Source organism: Sapajus apella, unplaced genomic scaffold (genome assembly GCF_009761245.1).
Source record: "Sapajus apella isolate SASKATOON/1434 unplaced genomic scaffold, GSC_monkey_1.0 scaffold4, whole genome shotgun sequence".
Lineage (NCBI taxonomy): Eukaryota > Metazoa > Chordata > Mammalia > Primates > Cebidae > Sapajus > Sapajus apella.
In genome coordinates this window covers 52,664,694-52,679,886 of record NW_022436944.1, presented here as the reverse complement: position 1 = coordinate 52,679,886, position 15,193 = coordinate 52,664,694, and the positions used below count along the sequence as shown (strand labels likewise).

The 15,193-nt window shown below is 41.3% G+C and overlaps 1 protein-coding gene across 4 annotated transcripts in view; it reads left to right on the top strand.

Annotated features, from left to right (window-relative positions):
• Nucleotides 1-15,193, top strand: part of GLB1 (galactosidase beta 1) — a 95,560-nt gene that overhangs the window by 47,807 nt on the left and 32,560 nt on the right. For all 4 annotated transcript variants that reach the window (XR_004265549.1, XR_004265548.1, XM_032268844.1 and 1 more), the window contains exon 11: nt 13,341-13,415. Coding sequence is in view for 2 of the 4 variants with exons in the window: in XM_032268844.1 (XP_032124735.1) it covers nt 13,341-13,415 (75 nt within the window). In the remaining 2 variants the exon portion in view is untranslated. The remainder of the gene's footprint in view (nt 1-13,340; nt 13,416-15,193) is intronic.

Here is a 15,193-nt window from a genome sequence, read left to right as displayed (position 1 = left end):
AGAAGCATGTTTTTTTAATTACTGGAAATAAGAACTTTCCTGTTTTTTTGGATTTCTAACCTTTTTGCATTCAGGTTAGAGAACATAACCTGTGTGATGCCAGTACCTTGGAAGCTGTTGAGCCTAGTTTTAGAGCCTGACATAAACCAATATTAATGGTCCACGTGTGCATAAAAGGAAAGAATATTTTACAGTTGTTGACTATATTCTCCACACATGTTCATCAGATGAAGTTTATTAATGGTGCCATTGATGTCGCTGATCTGCTTCCTCTGTTTCTGTCAGCTTAGTCTCCTAGTTAGTGAGAGTTGCCCTCATGTGTTCCCCCTTGTAGCTCTGCCAGTTCTGAGGTTATGTTATTAGGTGGGCAAATTCAGAATTAAATCCTTCAGTACTTAATAGTAAAGGGATTATATAACCCTCTATTTCTAATAAGGCTTTTTCCTGGAAGCCCCCAACCCCCTCTTTTTTTTTTTCTTGTCTGTTGTTAATTAACACCATTTACCTACATACTTTTGGTTGGTATTTATCTGGGCTATCTTTTCCATTGCTTTAATCTCAACCTTTTTATATCCTTTGTTCTTTTTACATATATCTCTTATAAATAGGATGTAACTGATGTTTTAAAATCTCTAGTTTGAAATGTTTTGTCTTTTAACTTGTATATTTATTCATTCTCACTCATTGTACTTCCTGATGTACATAGATTAATTTCAGTTATTTTATACTTTCTGTTTGTTTACCTTTTTGACTTTTTCTTTCCCCTGACTGCTTTCTTTTAGATTCTTTGAGGTTTGATGTGTTTTTTTTTCTCTTATTTCTTTCCCGCCTCTTGTACTTTGGAAGTAATTGACTGCTTTCTAATTTTTTTTTAGTGGTTACCCATTTAAGTGTGACATATATATACCCCCAGAAAAGAACAACTCATAAATACAGAGCAGTGAATTTAGATAAAGGGAGCACAGCCCTGTAACCAGCACGCAGCTCCCCCGAAGCCCTCTCATGTTTCTCTCTAGTCTTTAACACCCTCCCTGAGCTCACGGCTGTCCTCACCTCTATCACCAGAAATTCGTTTTGCTCGGTTTTAGGCAGCAGGTTCCAACAATGTGCACTCCTGTGTCTGGGTGTCTTGTAACAGTTTAAAATTAATCAATATCTTTACTTCCCCCATATGCCTCCCTCTTTAACTCGCTGTAACTCCAGTTACACCCCTCCTGATTTGTATGTTATTACTGTCAACTATTTTAATTCTCTGGGTTTAGCGTTCATGTATTTTAGTTCTCCTTAAAAAATAAAACCCGTAGGTCATCACTATAATGGCTTCAGATAGTATGTCACTTGACCCACATAGTTCATTTACTTGCAAAGGATTTAACAAATATTTATCAAGTACTCTATGTGCCAGGTGCAGTTTTAGCTGCTTAGTATATGTAGGCTTTCCCGAGAAGGTGGAGCTCGAACAAAACCTGTAAGGTGGTGAGAGAGCCATGTGGGATATCTCCACCTGGACAAGGGCATGCCAGGCAGAATTCAGCCAGTGAGAAGCTGGGAAGGTATATGGCATTTTTAAAGACTAGCAAGGAGGCCAGTGTAGCTGGAGCCCAGTAAATGAAGGGGTGAGAAGTAGGAGATGAGGTCGGGGAGAGAGAGGGGGAACTGATCACATGGGGCATTGCAGGTCATCGTAAGACTTTGGCTGTTCCTCTGAATGAATGGGAACCTGTTGTGGAGTTGAGCAGAGCTGTTGTTAAAGCAGATTCTGTTAAAGCAGATTCCAACTGCCGTGTTGAGACTAGACTCAGGGAGGCAGAGCAAGGGTAGAGTAGGAAGACCAATTAGGTGGCTTTTGCAGCCATCTCAGTGAGAGGTGACTGTGGCTTGTGAAGGTAGTAGGAACTAGGCAGTTTCAGAATATGTTATGAAAGTAGTGCTGATACAATTTTCGGATGGGGAGTATGAAAGAAAGGAGAGTCGGGTGACGCTAAAATGTCTTCAATGGCAACTCATACACGGAGTTGCCGTTTATGTGGGGGAAGATCAGGAGTTGTGTTTTGGCTGTGCAGTTTGACTTGTCTAGTGTATGTCCTAGTGGAGATGTAGAGTGGGCAGTGGTTACATGAATGCACAGTTTGAGACAAAGCTCTGGTTCCTTTGTCCCGGGAACACACTTCCTTTATCTTTTGTTCCTCCTTGCAGCTCAGTCTTTGCATCTGAGATCACCCTCCTTCTGTCTGAAGTATATTTAGAATTTCATTTACTGAGCAAATGATATTTTCTTTGTCTGAAAATTTTTTTTCACCCTCATTTTCAAAATGCAATTTTTCTTTTCCTTTCCTTTCTTTCTTTCTTTTTTTGACAGGGTCTCACTCTGTCGCCCAGGCTGCAGTGCAATGGTGAGATCTTGGCTCACTGCAACCTCTCCCTTCCAGCTTTAAGTCATTCTCCCAAGTAGCTGGTATTACAGGTGTGTGCCACCACACCTGGCTAATTTTTGTATTTTTAGTAGAGATGGGGTTTCACCATGTTGGCCAGGCTGGTCTTGAACTTCTGACCTCAGGTGATCCACCTGCCTCAGCCTCCCAAAGGTATGAGCCACTGTGCCTGGCCTCAAAACATAGTTTTTCTAGATTGATAGTTTTCCCTCAGCATACTGACTTCAGACTTCGATCATTGCTGCTAAGAAGTCAGTTAACTGTACTCCGCCACTCTCTTGAAGATAATCTGTCTTTCCTCTTGGGCAGCTTCTAAGATTTTCTCTTTATATTTGGCGTTCTGTAGTTTCTCTGTGATGAATCTATGTGTGACTTCCTTTTCATTTATCCCACTTGGTAGTTTTGGAACTTGTGGCTTGGCTTTTTCCACTAGTCCTAAAAATTTTATGCCATTATCTCTTCAAATATTTGCTTCAGTTAGATATTTGTTAGACTCTCTGATTCTAGCCTCCACGTTTCACAATCTCTTTCTCTCTGTGTGGCATGCTGATGATCTTCAGATATGTTCTTCAATTGTTGTGTTCTCTTTAGCAGCTATAAATTCTGAGATTAAAATCTTTCCATTGAATTATTAAATTGTATTTTTCATTCTATAAGTTAACCTTGGCAATTCTAATTTTATTCGGCCATTTTTAAATTCTCTTGCTTTTTTCTTATGTATACAGCTAGTGCTCGACTTACGACCACGATTGGGACCGGCAGACCGGTCGTAACACGATTTGGTCGTAAGTTGAGTAGACTATGTGTACAGTTGAAATGGTGCACGCAGAGATGGTAGTGCTGCCGGAAGCTGGTCCGCACTATCGTACGCCCAGCTGGGCAACGTTTGCGCTGCCAGACGCGGAGCAGTCGTGGCTCGCGATTGTGGTCGTAAAGTCGAATGGCTGTAAGTTGCATAGGTCGTAAGTCGATCAATACCTGCACATGTTCTTTTATTTCTTTAAACATACAAGAGATATTTCTGTTATTTATCTCCATGTGATCATTCTAGTATGCAGAGTCTTTCTGTGACTCATTCTGCTTTTTGTTGTTTCTGTAAGCTTTTGCTCATGATGCCTTGTTTCTTTGTGTGTGTTGTGATTTTGACTGAGCTTAATTTCTTGGAACTTCTTGTTGCTGTTGTTGTTAGAGGCAGGGTCTCACTCTGTCGCCCGGGGTTGGAGTGCAGTGGTGCAGTCATGGCTTACTGCAACCTCAGCCTCCCAGGCTCAGGTGATTCTCCTGAGGAGCTGGGACTACAGGCATGTGCCACCATGCCTGGCTAATGTATTTTAAAATTTTGTAGACTCAGGTCTCACTGTGTTGCCTAAGATGGTATTGAACTCCTGGGCTCACTCGTGGAACTTTTATCTTTAGGAATTATTTGAGATTTGGGGTGAACATGGGTTCTTTCAGAGAGAATTAGCATTTGCTTCCGGCAGGCACCAGGGAACACTACATTTTAAATTAAAATCTTAAGTTGAGGGGGTTTTTTGTACTACAGATGCAATGTGAATTTTGGCTGCAAATATATCCAAGGGCTGATTGTGAATATGAATGTTCAAGGGAAATTTGTTTTCTCCCTGCCTATTGCCATGTGACAAAGTGCCCCTAAACCTAGTAGCTCGAGGTAACAAATGTTTATTCTATCAGAGATTCTGAGGGTAAAGGAATTAGGAATGGCTTAGATAGATGTTATGTCTAAGTAGCTGGGTGTGCTGGTGCATGCCTGTAGTCCCAGCTACTCAGGAGGCTGAGGCAGGAGAATCGCCTGAACCCAGGAAGCGGAGGTTGCAGTGAGCCAAGATCGCGCCATTGCACTCCAGCCTGTATGACGAATGAAACTCCGTCTCAAAAAAAAAAAAAGAAATGAATGTAATTCAATAACTTATGATATATATATTTTTTAAAATGTATATTCAATGGCTTATGATATATGTAACTATTGATATATGATATATAACTATATTGCAATTCAATAGCTTATAATATATATGTTTAAAAATATAAAATATAAATAAAATATACTTTTAAAATTTTCTTTCTTTCTTTTTTTTTTTTGGAAGCAGAGCCTTGCTCTGTTCCCTAGGCAACTTCCACCTCTTCCCTGGTTCAAATGATTCTCTTGCCTCAGCCTCCCAAGTAGCTGGGATTATAAGCATGCACCAGTGCACATGGGTAATTTTTGTATTTTTAGTAGAGATGGAGTTTCACCATGTTGGCCAGGCTGGCCTTGAACTCCTGACAAGTGATCCACCCGCCTTGGCCTCCCAAAGTGCTGGGATTACAGGTGTGAGCTGCCGCACCCAGCCAGAGGGCTCTTTCTTATAAGACTTTTTGGACATTCAATTAGCTCATTTGTTAAATGATCTTCAAAATATTTGCTTGCATCAGGGAAAGGAAATCGGATGGCAAATACCCCCTATATATAGCTCCACCTGGCTACTTCCTTCATCAAAGACTTTAAAAGTGGAATAGGCCTCCTCTTTAATCCATTTCTAGAGTACATTAGGTGGTGATGGACAATATATTTCACTGACATGGGATCCTGGGAATAATCTTCCAGCAAGCTGCATAAGCCTGCGTGCAGTGGTGAAGGCCCCCAGGCAGCTCCCTTCATATGAATCTTCAAGGCATGGCAAAGCTCATGACATTTGCATTTTAAAAGGTCGCTTCTTTGGTGTGGGTAAAAGTCAACCAGACATGGTTAACACTTTGACCTCGAGGACGAACCATGAAAATGTAGGGCAGCGACCTCCTCTTCCCTACTGATTCCTGAGAGGGGCAGTGGTGAGTTTATTTTCATATGCTATCAAATCAACTTACCCGTTTTCAGAGTTTTCTTTCTGTTCTTTATAGGGATTCCATCAAGGTAAGAGTTCCACTGGATTTTTGGAAATGGGTCACTGTAGAAATTAATCAAGTGGTAGTTGAGGACTTGATAATTGGAGTGGATTCTGGTATTCCCAAAGGTAGTAACGGGGCTGAGTGGTGAAGAGGGGATGGGAGAACAGCCACAGTGATTTTTCAGTACTTCAAAAGCTTAATGAAGTTTGAAATTCAATCCAGGATCTGTCTACACCGGCTGATGGATCATCCTGCCCTGTTTATGACTGGCATGACATTGGCTTGATGGGCAGGCCCAGCTGTCTCTTGCTGATGCATGGTGCTGGCAAAAACCAGTGTTTTATGTCTGATGGTTACAGATGAGAAAGGGAATATTATTTAGCAACTGTTACACAGTCTTTTAAACTGCCACCTGCACTCTTAGTACTGGTCTCTTCCTGTAGAGTTGGCTTTTCTAATCCATCTTCCGGAATGATTTCTCTAAAACACCGATGCGATCCCTTCTCAACCTTTCAGCTAAGATCAAGCGTAACATCTAAAACACTGATGCGGTCAGATACCTACCATTGACTTGGCCCCTGTATTTCTCCATCCTCATCTTTCAATTCTCCCTTCTTAGACGTGACTCCCTGGCTTTAAGATGGAGCTATATACACTTCCATGAATGAGACAGCGCTGTTTATACCTCCCGGTCTCTGCACCCTCTGCCTTTATTCACCTGGAAATGAAGACACACCTCAGTTACCTTATCTGCAGAGTCTTCTTACCGCCCTGTTAGCTGAGTTAGTCACATTTTTTTTTCTGTCACTATCTTATATTGTAGAAATCTTTTAAACACTACTTTTCTTTTATTTTTTCCTTAGCTCTTCTTTTAGGTTCATGGGTACATGTGCAAGGTTGTTGTGTAGGTAAACTGTGCATCACAGGGTTTGGTATACAGATTATTTTGTCACCCAGGCAATAAGCATAGTACCTGATAGGTCATTCTCTGATCCTCTCCCTCCTCTCACCTACTACCCTTGAGTAGGCCCCAGTGTCTGTTCCCCTCTTTGTGTCCATGTGTTCTCATCATTTACCTCCCACTTCTAAGTGAGAAGGTGTGGTGTTTGGTTTTCTGTTCCTGAATTAGTTTGCTTAAGATAATGACCTCCAGCGCTATCCATGTTGCTGCAAAGGATATAATCTCATTCCTTTTATGGCTGCATAGTATTCCATGGTGTATACCTACCACATTTTCTTTATCCAGCCTAGCATTTTAGGTGGATTCTGTGTCTTGCTATTGGAAATACCACTTTTCATAGTATGTTAATATAGCTGGTTTATACACATTTCTCACTCTCTGGAATAGGAGCTATTTATAAGTCTAGTACCAAGCATAGGACCTGATACAAAGCACTTTCTTAATAAGCGTTTGTTGGGTGAATGTATGAAAACATTAGCGGTCTTGGTGAAGGAAACGCTGGTGACCATTGAATCTAGTGGATTCCACAGGGAAAAGAGCAGCTTTCTATGTTGAATTTGTCCAACTAACTTTGATGAGAAGCAACATTTGCCATTGGTCTGAGAAGTATGATTAAAGCACAAATTATTATGAAAAAAGAATGGTTTAGAAGTATAGCATTTTGGTATATTCATTTCTTTTCTGAAACATTAATCAGCTAAGGTAAAGATGAGGATTTTGCTATATGATAAACTAGTATCAATGAAAAATCAGTATTAAAATGAAAAGTCAGAAAATTGTAGTAAATGGGACAGGTGAAAACTTAATATCTATATTATAATGAGCTAATACCACTGATCAGAATATCAAGATCTACATAGAAAATGAGTAAAGGATATAAACAAGTATGGATACTTGGTGAAAACGTGGGTATACACTATTTTAAGAGTCATGTAAAATACTCATATCCTTTGACCTAATCACCCCATGCTCAGGGCTTTTAAAAAATAAAAATTTAAAAGAAGGACAGTGCTACAGACATGAAGTTGTTTGTTGTAACTTATACATTTTGATATTTATGATATCAAAATTGGAAATAATTCAGCTTCTAACATAGGAGGGAGAATTATGAAATGCTGTCATAGCCACACAAAGCACTATAATACGCAATAAGTAAAATTGTTTTCTTTTTTTCTTTTTTTTTTTTTTTTTTTTTTTGAGACAGAGTCTTGCTCTGTCATCCAGGCTGGAGTGCAATGGCACAATCTTGGCTCACTGCAACCTCCGCCTCCCAGGTTCAAGCAATTCTCCTGCCTCAGCCTCCCGAGTAGCTGGGATTACAGGTGCATCCCGGCTGATTTTTTTGTATTTTTAGTAGAGACGGGGTTTCACCATGTTGATTAGGCTGGTCTCGAACTCCTGACCTCAGGCGATCCACCTGCCTCGGCCTCCCAAAGTGCTGGGATTACAGGCGTGAGCTACCACGCCCGGCTGGGAAAATTGTTTTCAATATTTAATCATGTCAAAAATACTTTTGGTAAGTGGCAGGAGCAAATTACAAAATTATCTCTTAAGTTTATGTTATATGTACACATAAGGGGAGAGTCAACGAGGGAAACTGGGAGAGAAGAGGTTTCGTGGTGACTTTAGGGGTTGTTTTCATTTGGTTGTGGAATTGTGGGTGAATAAACTTGCTTTTTTTTTTCTTTTTTTGAGACGAAGTCTTGCTCTGTCACCCAGGCTGGAGTGCAGTAGCACGATCTCAGCTCACTGCAACCTCTACTTCCTGGGTTCAAGCAATTCTCCTGCCTCAGCCTCCCAAGTAGCTGGGACTACAGGAGCGCACCACCATGCTTGGCTAATTTGTTTGTATTTTTAGTAGAGATGGAGTTCTGCCATGTTGGCCAGGCTGGTCTCGAACTCCTAACCTCGGGTGATCCACCTGCCTTGGCCTCCCAAAGTGCTGGGATTAAGGTGTGAGCCTACTGCACCCGAACTAATAAACTTTCTATCTATCTGTCTATTTATTTATTACCACGACTTGTCAGCAGGAATCGACCTAACAAACTTTCTATTCTATTGTTACAACAGTAAGGAGGCAGGGCGGAGCAGGAAGCAGTGGGAACAACACTAGACTCAGAGTCATGTACCAGCCCCCTCGCTTGTTCTCTTTGTAATCTTGATCCAGTTCCTCAGTCTTATTATCTATAAAGAGGAAATAGAACAACTAAGTATGAGAGCCTTTAGAAGTAGTACCTGAGATGACAGTACACACAGCTACGCACTGCATCAAAGTGAGCTGAATGTAGGTTAAAACAACTGTGTCCATACAAGGACCTTTTTTCAGTGTGGTTGAAAAGGTTGCAGTCCTAGTGAAATCGGAATCCTCTTTGAACTTTAAGAGAAATGTGACAGGGTCACTAATATGCACAGGTAAGTAGGGAACCTCAGGAAACAAATCATCCTGCTCTCGGGTCCCTCTTTGTGAATTTGTGTTTTCTGCTTTTTTTTTTTTTTTTTTTTTTTTTTTGAGACGGAGTTTCGCTCTTGTTACCCAGGCTGGAGTGCAATGGCGCGATCTCGGCTCACCGCAACCTCCGCCTCCTGGGTTCAGGCAATTCTCCAGCCCCAGCCTCCTGAGTAGCTGGGATTACAGGCACGTGCCACCATGCCCAGCTAATTTTTTGTATTTTTAGTAGAGACGGGGTTTCACCATGTTGACCAGGATGGTCTCGATCTCTTGACCTCGTGATCCACCCGCCTCGGCCTCCCAAAGTGCTGGGATTACAGGCGTGAGCCACCGCGCCCGGCCTGTTTTCTGCTTTTATTGGCCAGAATGGAGAGTGAAAGAGGGAGTGTTGGGTAAACAGCTAATGGAGGAATGTGGTCGAGGGAAAGTGGGAAAAGAGATCTTAATACATTTTTCACTTTCTAAGATCTATAGTAATTCTTTGGCCTCACATTTATCCCTTTTTTAATATTTTTAAACTTTCACAGAGATATAGATTCATAGAATATTGTGGGTACAAAGCACTTTCCAGTACACGATGGCCAACTGACCACCTCCTTATCTCTCTCTTCCAAACGTTACTTCTTTCAAAAAATGAGAATCCTTTTAAAAATGGAGGCAGTAAGACAGGAGTTGTTTGTGCATGACAGATTTCAAAAGAATCTGTGGCGACTGAGGATAAGGAAGTCTCGGTCCCTAGTGAGTGTGGAACGGAGTTACGGGAACAGAGAGCGGTGAGTAGACTGATCTCAAAAAAACATGGAGAGCCAGGTCCTTGAAATACACGAGTGGTAAAGGATAGGAATGAAATGGAGCTGACAGTGAGAAGGTTAATTAAAACTTACGTATTTTCTGTTAGGTCCTCCACTCCTTCACCTCAATTTCAAACACAGACCATCCATCAGGGAGGCATCTTTCTACCGAAAACCAGAGGGGTTCCTTAAAACATTAAAAAAAGGTAAACAGCCCTAGATTAAAGACCCTCCACATTACATCTGATTGTGCCAAAGCACCCTAAAACAAAACCCCCAGAGCTGGGTGCAGTGGCTCGTACCTGTAATCCTAGCACTTTGGGAGGCTTAGGCAGGTGGATCACCTGAAGTCAGGAGTTCAAGACCAGCCTGGCCAACTGATGAAACCCCGTCTCTACTAAAAATACACAAAAAAAAAAAACTTAGCTGAGTGCAGTGACGGGCACCTGTATTCCCAGCTACTCAGGAGGCTGAGGCAGGAGAATCACGTGAACCCAGGAGGCAGAGGTTGCAGTGAGCTGAGATCATGCCACTGCACTCTGGCCTGGGTGACAAGAGCAAAACTTTGTCTCAAAAAAAAAAAAAAAAAACCCCAAAAAAAAACTTTGTCCCAAAAAAACAAAAAACACCCCAGAGTATAAGCCCTGCTCCTGTACACAGAGCAGGACCGTCAAGAGAGAGGACAGTTATGCAGATGTTGGGACATTCATTCGCACCACCATTGAATAGGAATGAACAACCAAGCATGGCCAGACACTGAGGACAACCACCAGACCTCCAACAGGAAAGAGAAAGACCAAGATGAAATAAACAGGAAAGTGACTCTAGAGGCAACAAAGAATTCATGGGACAGGAGAGATCTTAAGTAAAAAAAAAAAAAAAGCAAAATCCGTCAAGTTTATATCCTTCAGAGGTATATTACATCCATAAGATAAGAATGGGGTACTTTGAAAAAGAAGCTACCAGAGAACAAGAGTTCTTTGATATTAAGAAGAATCTCCTAGAAATTAGAACCAGAATACAGAGATAGAAATCACAAAACATAAGAGATGACGAGGAACAATCTAGGATGTCCAAGTTGTTCTTATAAGAAAGAAAAAATTGGAGAAAAAAATGTCAAAGAAATAATACAGAATTTTTCCAAGATTGAAAGGGATCTCTGAGTTGTTGAACATAATGAATGTAAAGAAGATAAATAATCAGATGTTTCATTTGGAAATTTTAGGACAGTGAGAATAAAGAGTTGACAGAGGGCCGGGCGTTATGGCTCACTCCTATAATCCCAGCACTCTGGGAGGCCAAGGTGAGCAGATCGCTTGAGGCCAGGAGTTCGAGACCAGCCTGGCCAACATGACGAAACCTCTTCTCTACTAAAAATACAAAAATTAGCCAGGCATGGTGGCGTGCGCCTGTAGCACCAGCTACTCAAGAGGCTGAGGCAGGAGAATCGCTTGAACCCGGGAGTTGGAGGTTATAGTGAATGGAGATCACGCCACTGCACTCCAGCCTGAGTGACAGAGTGAGACTCAGTCTCAAAAAACAAAACAAAACAAAAAAAAGAGGCAGTATGGCTCTGGAGACAAAAAGCCAGTCCCTTTCCCTTTCAAAGAAACAAGAATAAGATTGGCATGAGCCACACTACATGATAGAAGACAATAAAATAGTACCTTTGACATTGTGAGGGAAGATGATTTTCAACATACAATTCTATGCCCTTCCAACCTATCAGCGAACTGTGACATTCAGAGCTTCAGGTTTACCCCCACATGCCAGTTCTTAGGAAGTTACTTGAGATTGTGCTCCATTGGAGGAAGTCATGAGATCCTAGAAACAGGAGCTAAAGCCAGGAGAATAATGAAGGGAAGTCTCCGAATATCATTTGGAGAGGGGAGTCAGTCTCTTGGAGCAGGAAGACTGAGAATTCCAAGTAGGCGTTTTCTAGGGGAGAAAGAGGAGGTATTTGGAGAAACTTGACACTACCCTTGGATACCTGGAATAACCTAAAGAGGTGTTGAGCTAAAACCAGGCAGAAAAAAAGAAGGGCAATTAGAAACCACAGGAATAGGTGAAAGAATACAAAAAGCTGAGCAAGACAGAGCATACCGTCATAGTATAGACCATTTAGCTGTATAGAGGCCAATATTTATACAATTATATTGTGAGTACTGTTGGTTGATTTTGAATTCAAAGTCAATATAAAGTCAATATCCAGACAAAGACAGGACTTATGGCTATAAGACAGTGTTTGTTTGTTTGTTTGTTTTTGAGACAAGGTCTTGTTCTGTCACCCTGTCTGGAGTGCAGTGACATGATCGTGAGTCACTGAAACCTCGACCTCCTGGGCTCAAGGATCTTCCCACCTCAGCCTCCTAAGTGGCTGGGACCACAGGCCTATGCCATCATGCCTACTTTTGAAAACAAAATTTGTAGAGATGGGGTCTCCCTATGTTACCCAGGCTGGTCTCAAACTCCTGGGCTCAAGCGATCTTCCTGCCTTGCCTCCCAAAGTGCTGGGATTACAGGCCTAAATCACCACCTGAGCAGGACAGATGGTTTTAACCTTGACAGTGTAAAAGTACAGCTCATGGTGTGAAGGTGAAGTGTGGAGGAGAGCTCAGGGAAGGATGCAGGTAGCTTTGTCTTAAAACACGTGGACACAAAGGGTCATATGCTCATTGATGGAACTAAGAAATACAGATATAAGGATATTATTTTAAAGGTACAAAGGTAACTAGGGGAGAAGCTGAAAATGGTTATATCACCATAATAACAAGAAAGGAAGATAAACTGACTTCACCTTCTGGGGTATACTGTCAAGTGTTAAAGAAATCAATGATAAGAAATAGCAGTACACTTATATTACTTAGAGAGCAGAAGCAGCAAAAATAGGAAGAATTAAATAACTTTAAAATGTACTGGGCATGGTGGCTCACACCTGTAATCCCAGCACTTTGGGAGGCCTGGGCAGGTGGGTCATCTGAGGTCAAGAGATCGAGACCATCCTGGCCAATATAGTGAAACCCCATCTCTACTAAAAATATAAAATTAGCCAGGTGTGGTGATGCATGCCTGTAATCCCAGCTATTCGGGAGTCTGAGGCAGGAGAATGACTTGAACCCGGGAGGCAGAGGTTGTGGTGAGCCAAGATCACACCATTGCACTCCAGCCTGGGCAACAAGAGTGAAACTCCATCACAGAGACACACACACACACACACACACACACACACACACACACACGCTTTTATAGATTCTCCACCTGGATTCATCACTTGTGCATAGACTTGTTTCTTCTCTCTCTCTCTCTCTCTCTCTCTCTCTCTGTGTGTGTGTGTGTGTGTGTGTTTTCTATATCATTGGAGGACTGCATACATATCACGGACTTTATCCTTAAATACTTTATTATATGTTTCATGATAATATGTAGAAATATTCTCTCTCGTAACCACAGTAGATTTAACATTACACAGCACTTTAGCAATAAGATTAATATTTTTCCTATGCTAGGCTATCTCCCTTCAGAGTCTGTCTGTCATGTTCCTGTTTTCTTCTTACCTCCCACTTCCCGGCCTTCTGCTGTTTACGCCCATTCTCTCTACTTGTTTTTGCTCTTTTGTTTTAAGGTCTTTCAGTTTATAATGATCTGGATGATTCCTGAAGCTTAAAACACAGACACACTTAGAAGTCTCCAGTTCCTTTGATTTTCCAAAAAAGCACTGATACTCTCGAGCCTTCGACCTTCCTTTTGAAAAATAAATGAACATGTTTCTGAAGGTTTAACAGCTTTTTTTCTCTTCTCTCTTTTTCTACTCTGGTTTATAGTTTGAAAAAGTACCAGAAGGTCCTGTCCCTCCATCTACACCAAAGTTTGCATATGGAAAGGTCACTCTGGGAAAGGTAAGGAAAGAAAAATAACAGAAACATTGAAAGTGAGACGGGAATGAGAAAGTGGAATTTAGTGGCAGTCAGTGAAAGTGCTGTGCTGGAGGATTTGGTTCGTTATTTTTCTGCGAATTTGTTTTCTGCGAACCTGATGGGGTAAACGATGTTTCTGGGAAAATGGGGAGATAGAGGCGAGAAGATACTTAGGCTTGTTGACAGGATGAGCAGATGGGACATGGGTGGGAGTAGAAGGCATTCTTGGATCATTTGGGTCATCTTGATTCCCTTATCAGTGGTTAAAACAGTGTCAAGGGCCTTTGTGAAAATAGCATGCCACCTCGTTGTTCTGGCTGGCAAGGCTCTTTTCCATAATTTACTTTTTTTTAGGGATTTCCAAAAATCAGTGGCCTTTTGATAAATCTCTGCCCTAAATTATATGCTACCCTCCATCTCGAAGTTATGTCCTAGTTTTTATGGTCTGGTTTATATGCTAAAAGAGACATCAGGGGAAAAGCTAGAAATCAATCATACATAGGAGTTAGGGGCACTGTATTCTAGGAAAAGTAAAAAAGAAGAGATGTTTTACTTAATAGTCAGAGGAGTGACACAGCCGAAGTCAATTTGTTTTGACCATCTGTGTCTTCAGGTTTCCCCCTTCATAATCCCTAACTCCTACATGTATTAACTCACAAGAAAGAAAAAAGAACCGTTACCTATTTCTTAAGAATCTCAAGACCCTAAAATAGTATCATAAGTTTTTATCTTCAAGCAAAATGCCAAACATGATTATGTAATTTTTCCATTCAAGGAACCCTTTGACATGGTTGGTTGCTTGAGTTCTTGTAACATTTTCCACCTAATGTCAGATACATGCGCTACATTCTACAAAGAATATGGTCTTTCTCTCTGATAGGGATCTTTCTTCAGATTGATCAGACTTGAATCAGTCTTGTAAAGGGAACACCTTCCACTTGCTCATCGCTACAGCTACCTAAGGAAAAGTTTGCTTTGTTTGTTTCAGAGCCGTGACAAATCTATTTTTATGCAACAGAAAACAGCTCCAAATGTTCAAAACAACATTGCTAAAACAAAACTTGCTTAGTACCAAAAGCACATTCTGTTTATCATGAAGGAAAATGGTGTGAGCAGAAATGACTTTTCATTTTTAAATCAATATATACAATTTAAGATAGCAAATCAGCATATAACTGAATTAAGTTTATGTAGAACACAGTTATATAGAAAAAAGTTTTCACCGTGAGTTGAATTTCTTAGTGTCCAGGTTGGAAGACACCCATGTGAGTAACTGGCTTGATGAAATTGTAAATCAGATTTTTTTCCTTGATGCTGCACATCAGCAAGGTAACCATGGAAAGTGTTTATAAAATTCCTAACTGGGCTGGGCATGATGACCCACGCCTGTAATCTCAGCACTTTGGGAGGCCAAGGCAGAAGGATCACCTGAGGTCAGGAGTTCAAGACCAGCCTGGCCAACATGGTAAAACCCTGTCTCTACAAAAAATACCAAAATTAGCCAGGCATGGTGGCACATGCCTGCTCAGGAGGCTGAGGCAGGAGAATCTCTTGAACCCAGGAGGAGGAGGTTGCAGTGAGCCAAGATTACGCCACTGTAGCCCAGCCTGCCAGCCTGGATGACAGAGTGAGACTCTCTCAAACAAAACAAAACAAAATTTCTAACCAGTATTATGTCATGGAAAATCCTGGAGTTTGGAGCCAAACCTAACTCCAAATCCTGGCTCTGTCATTACTCGAGTAGACTTCTCTGAGTGTCC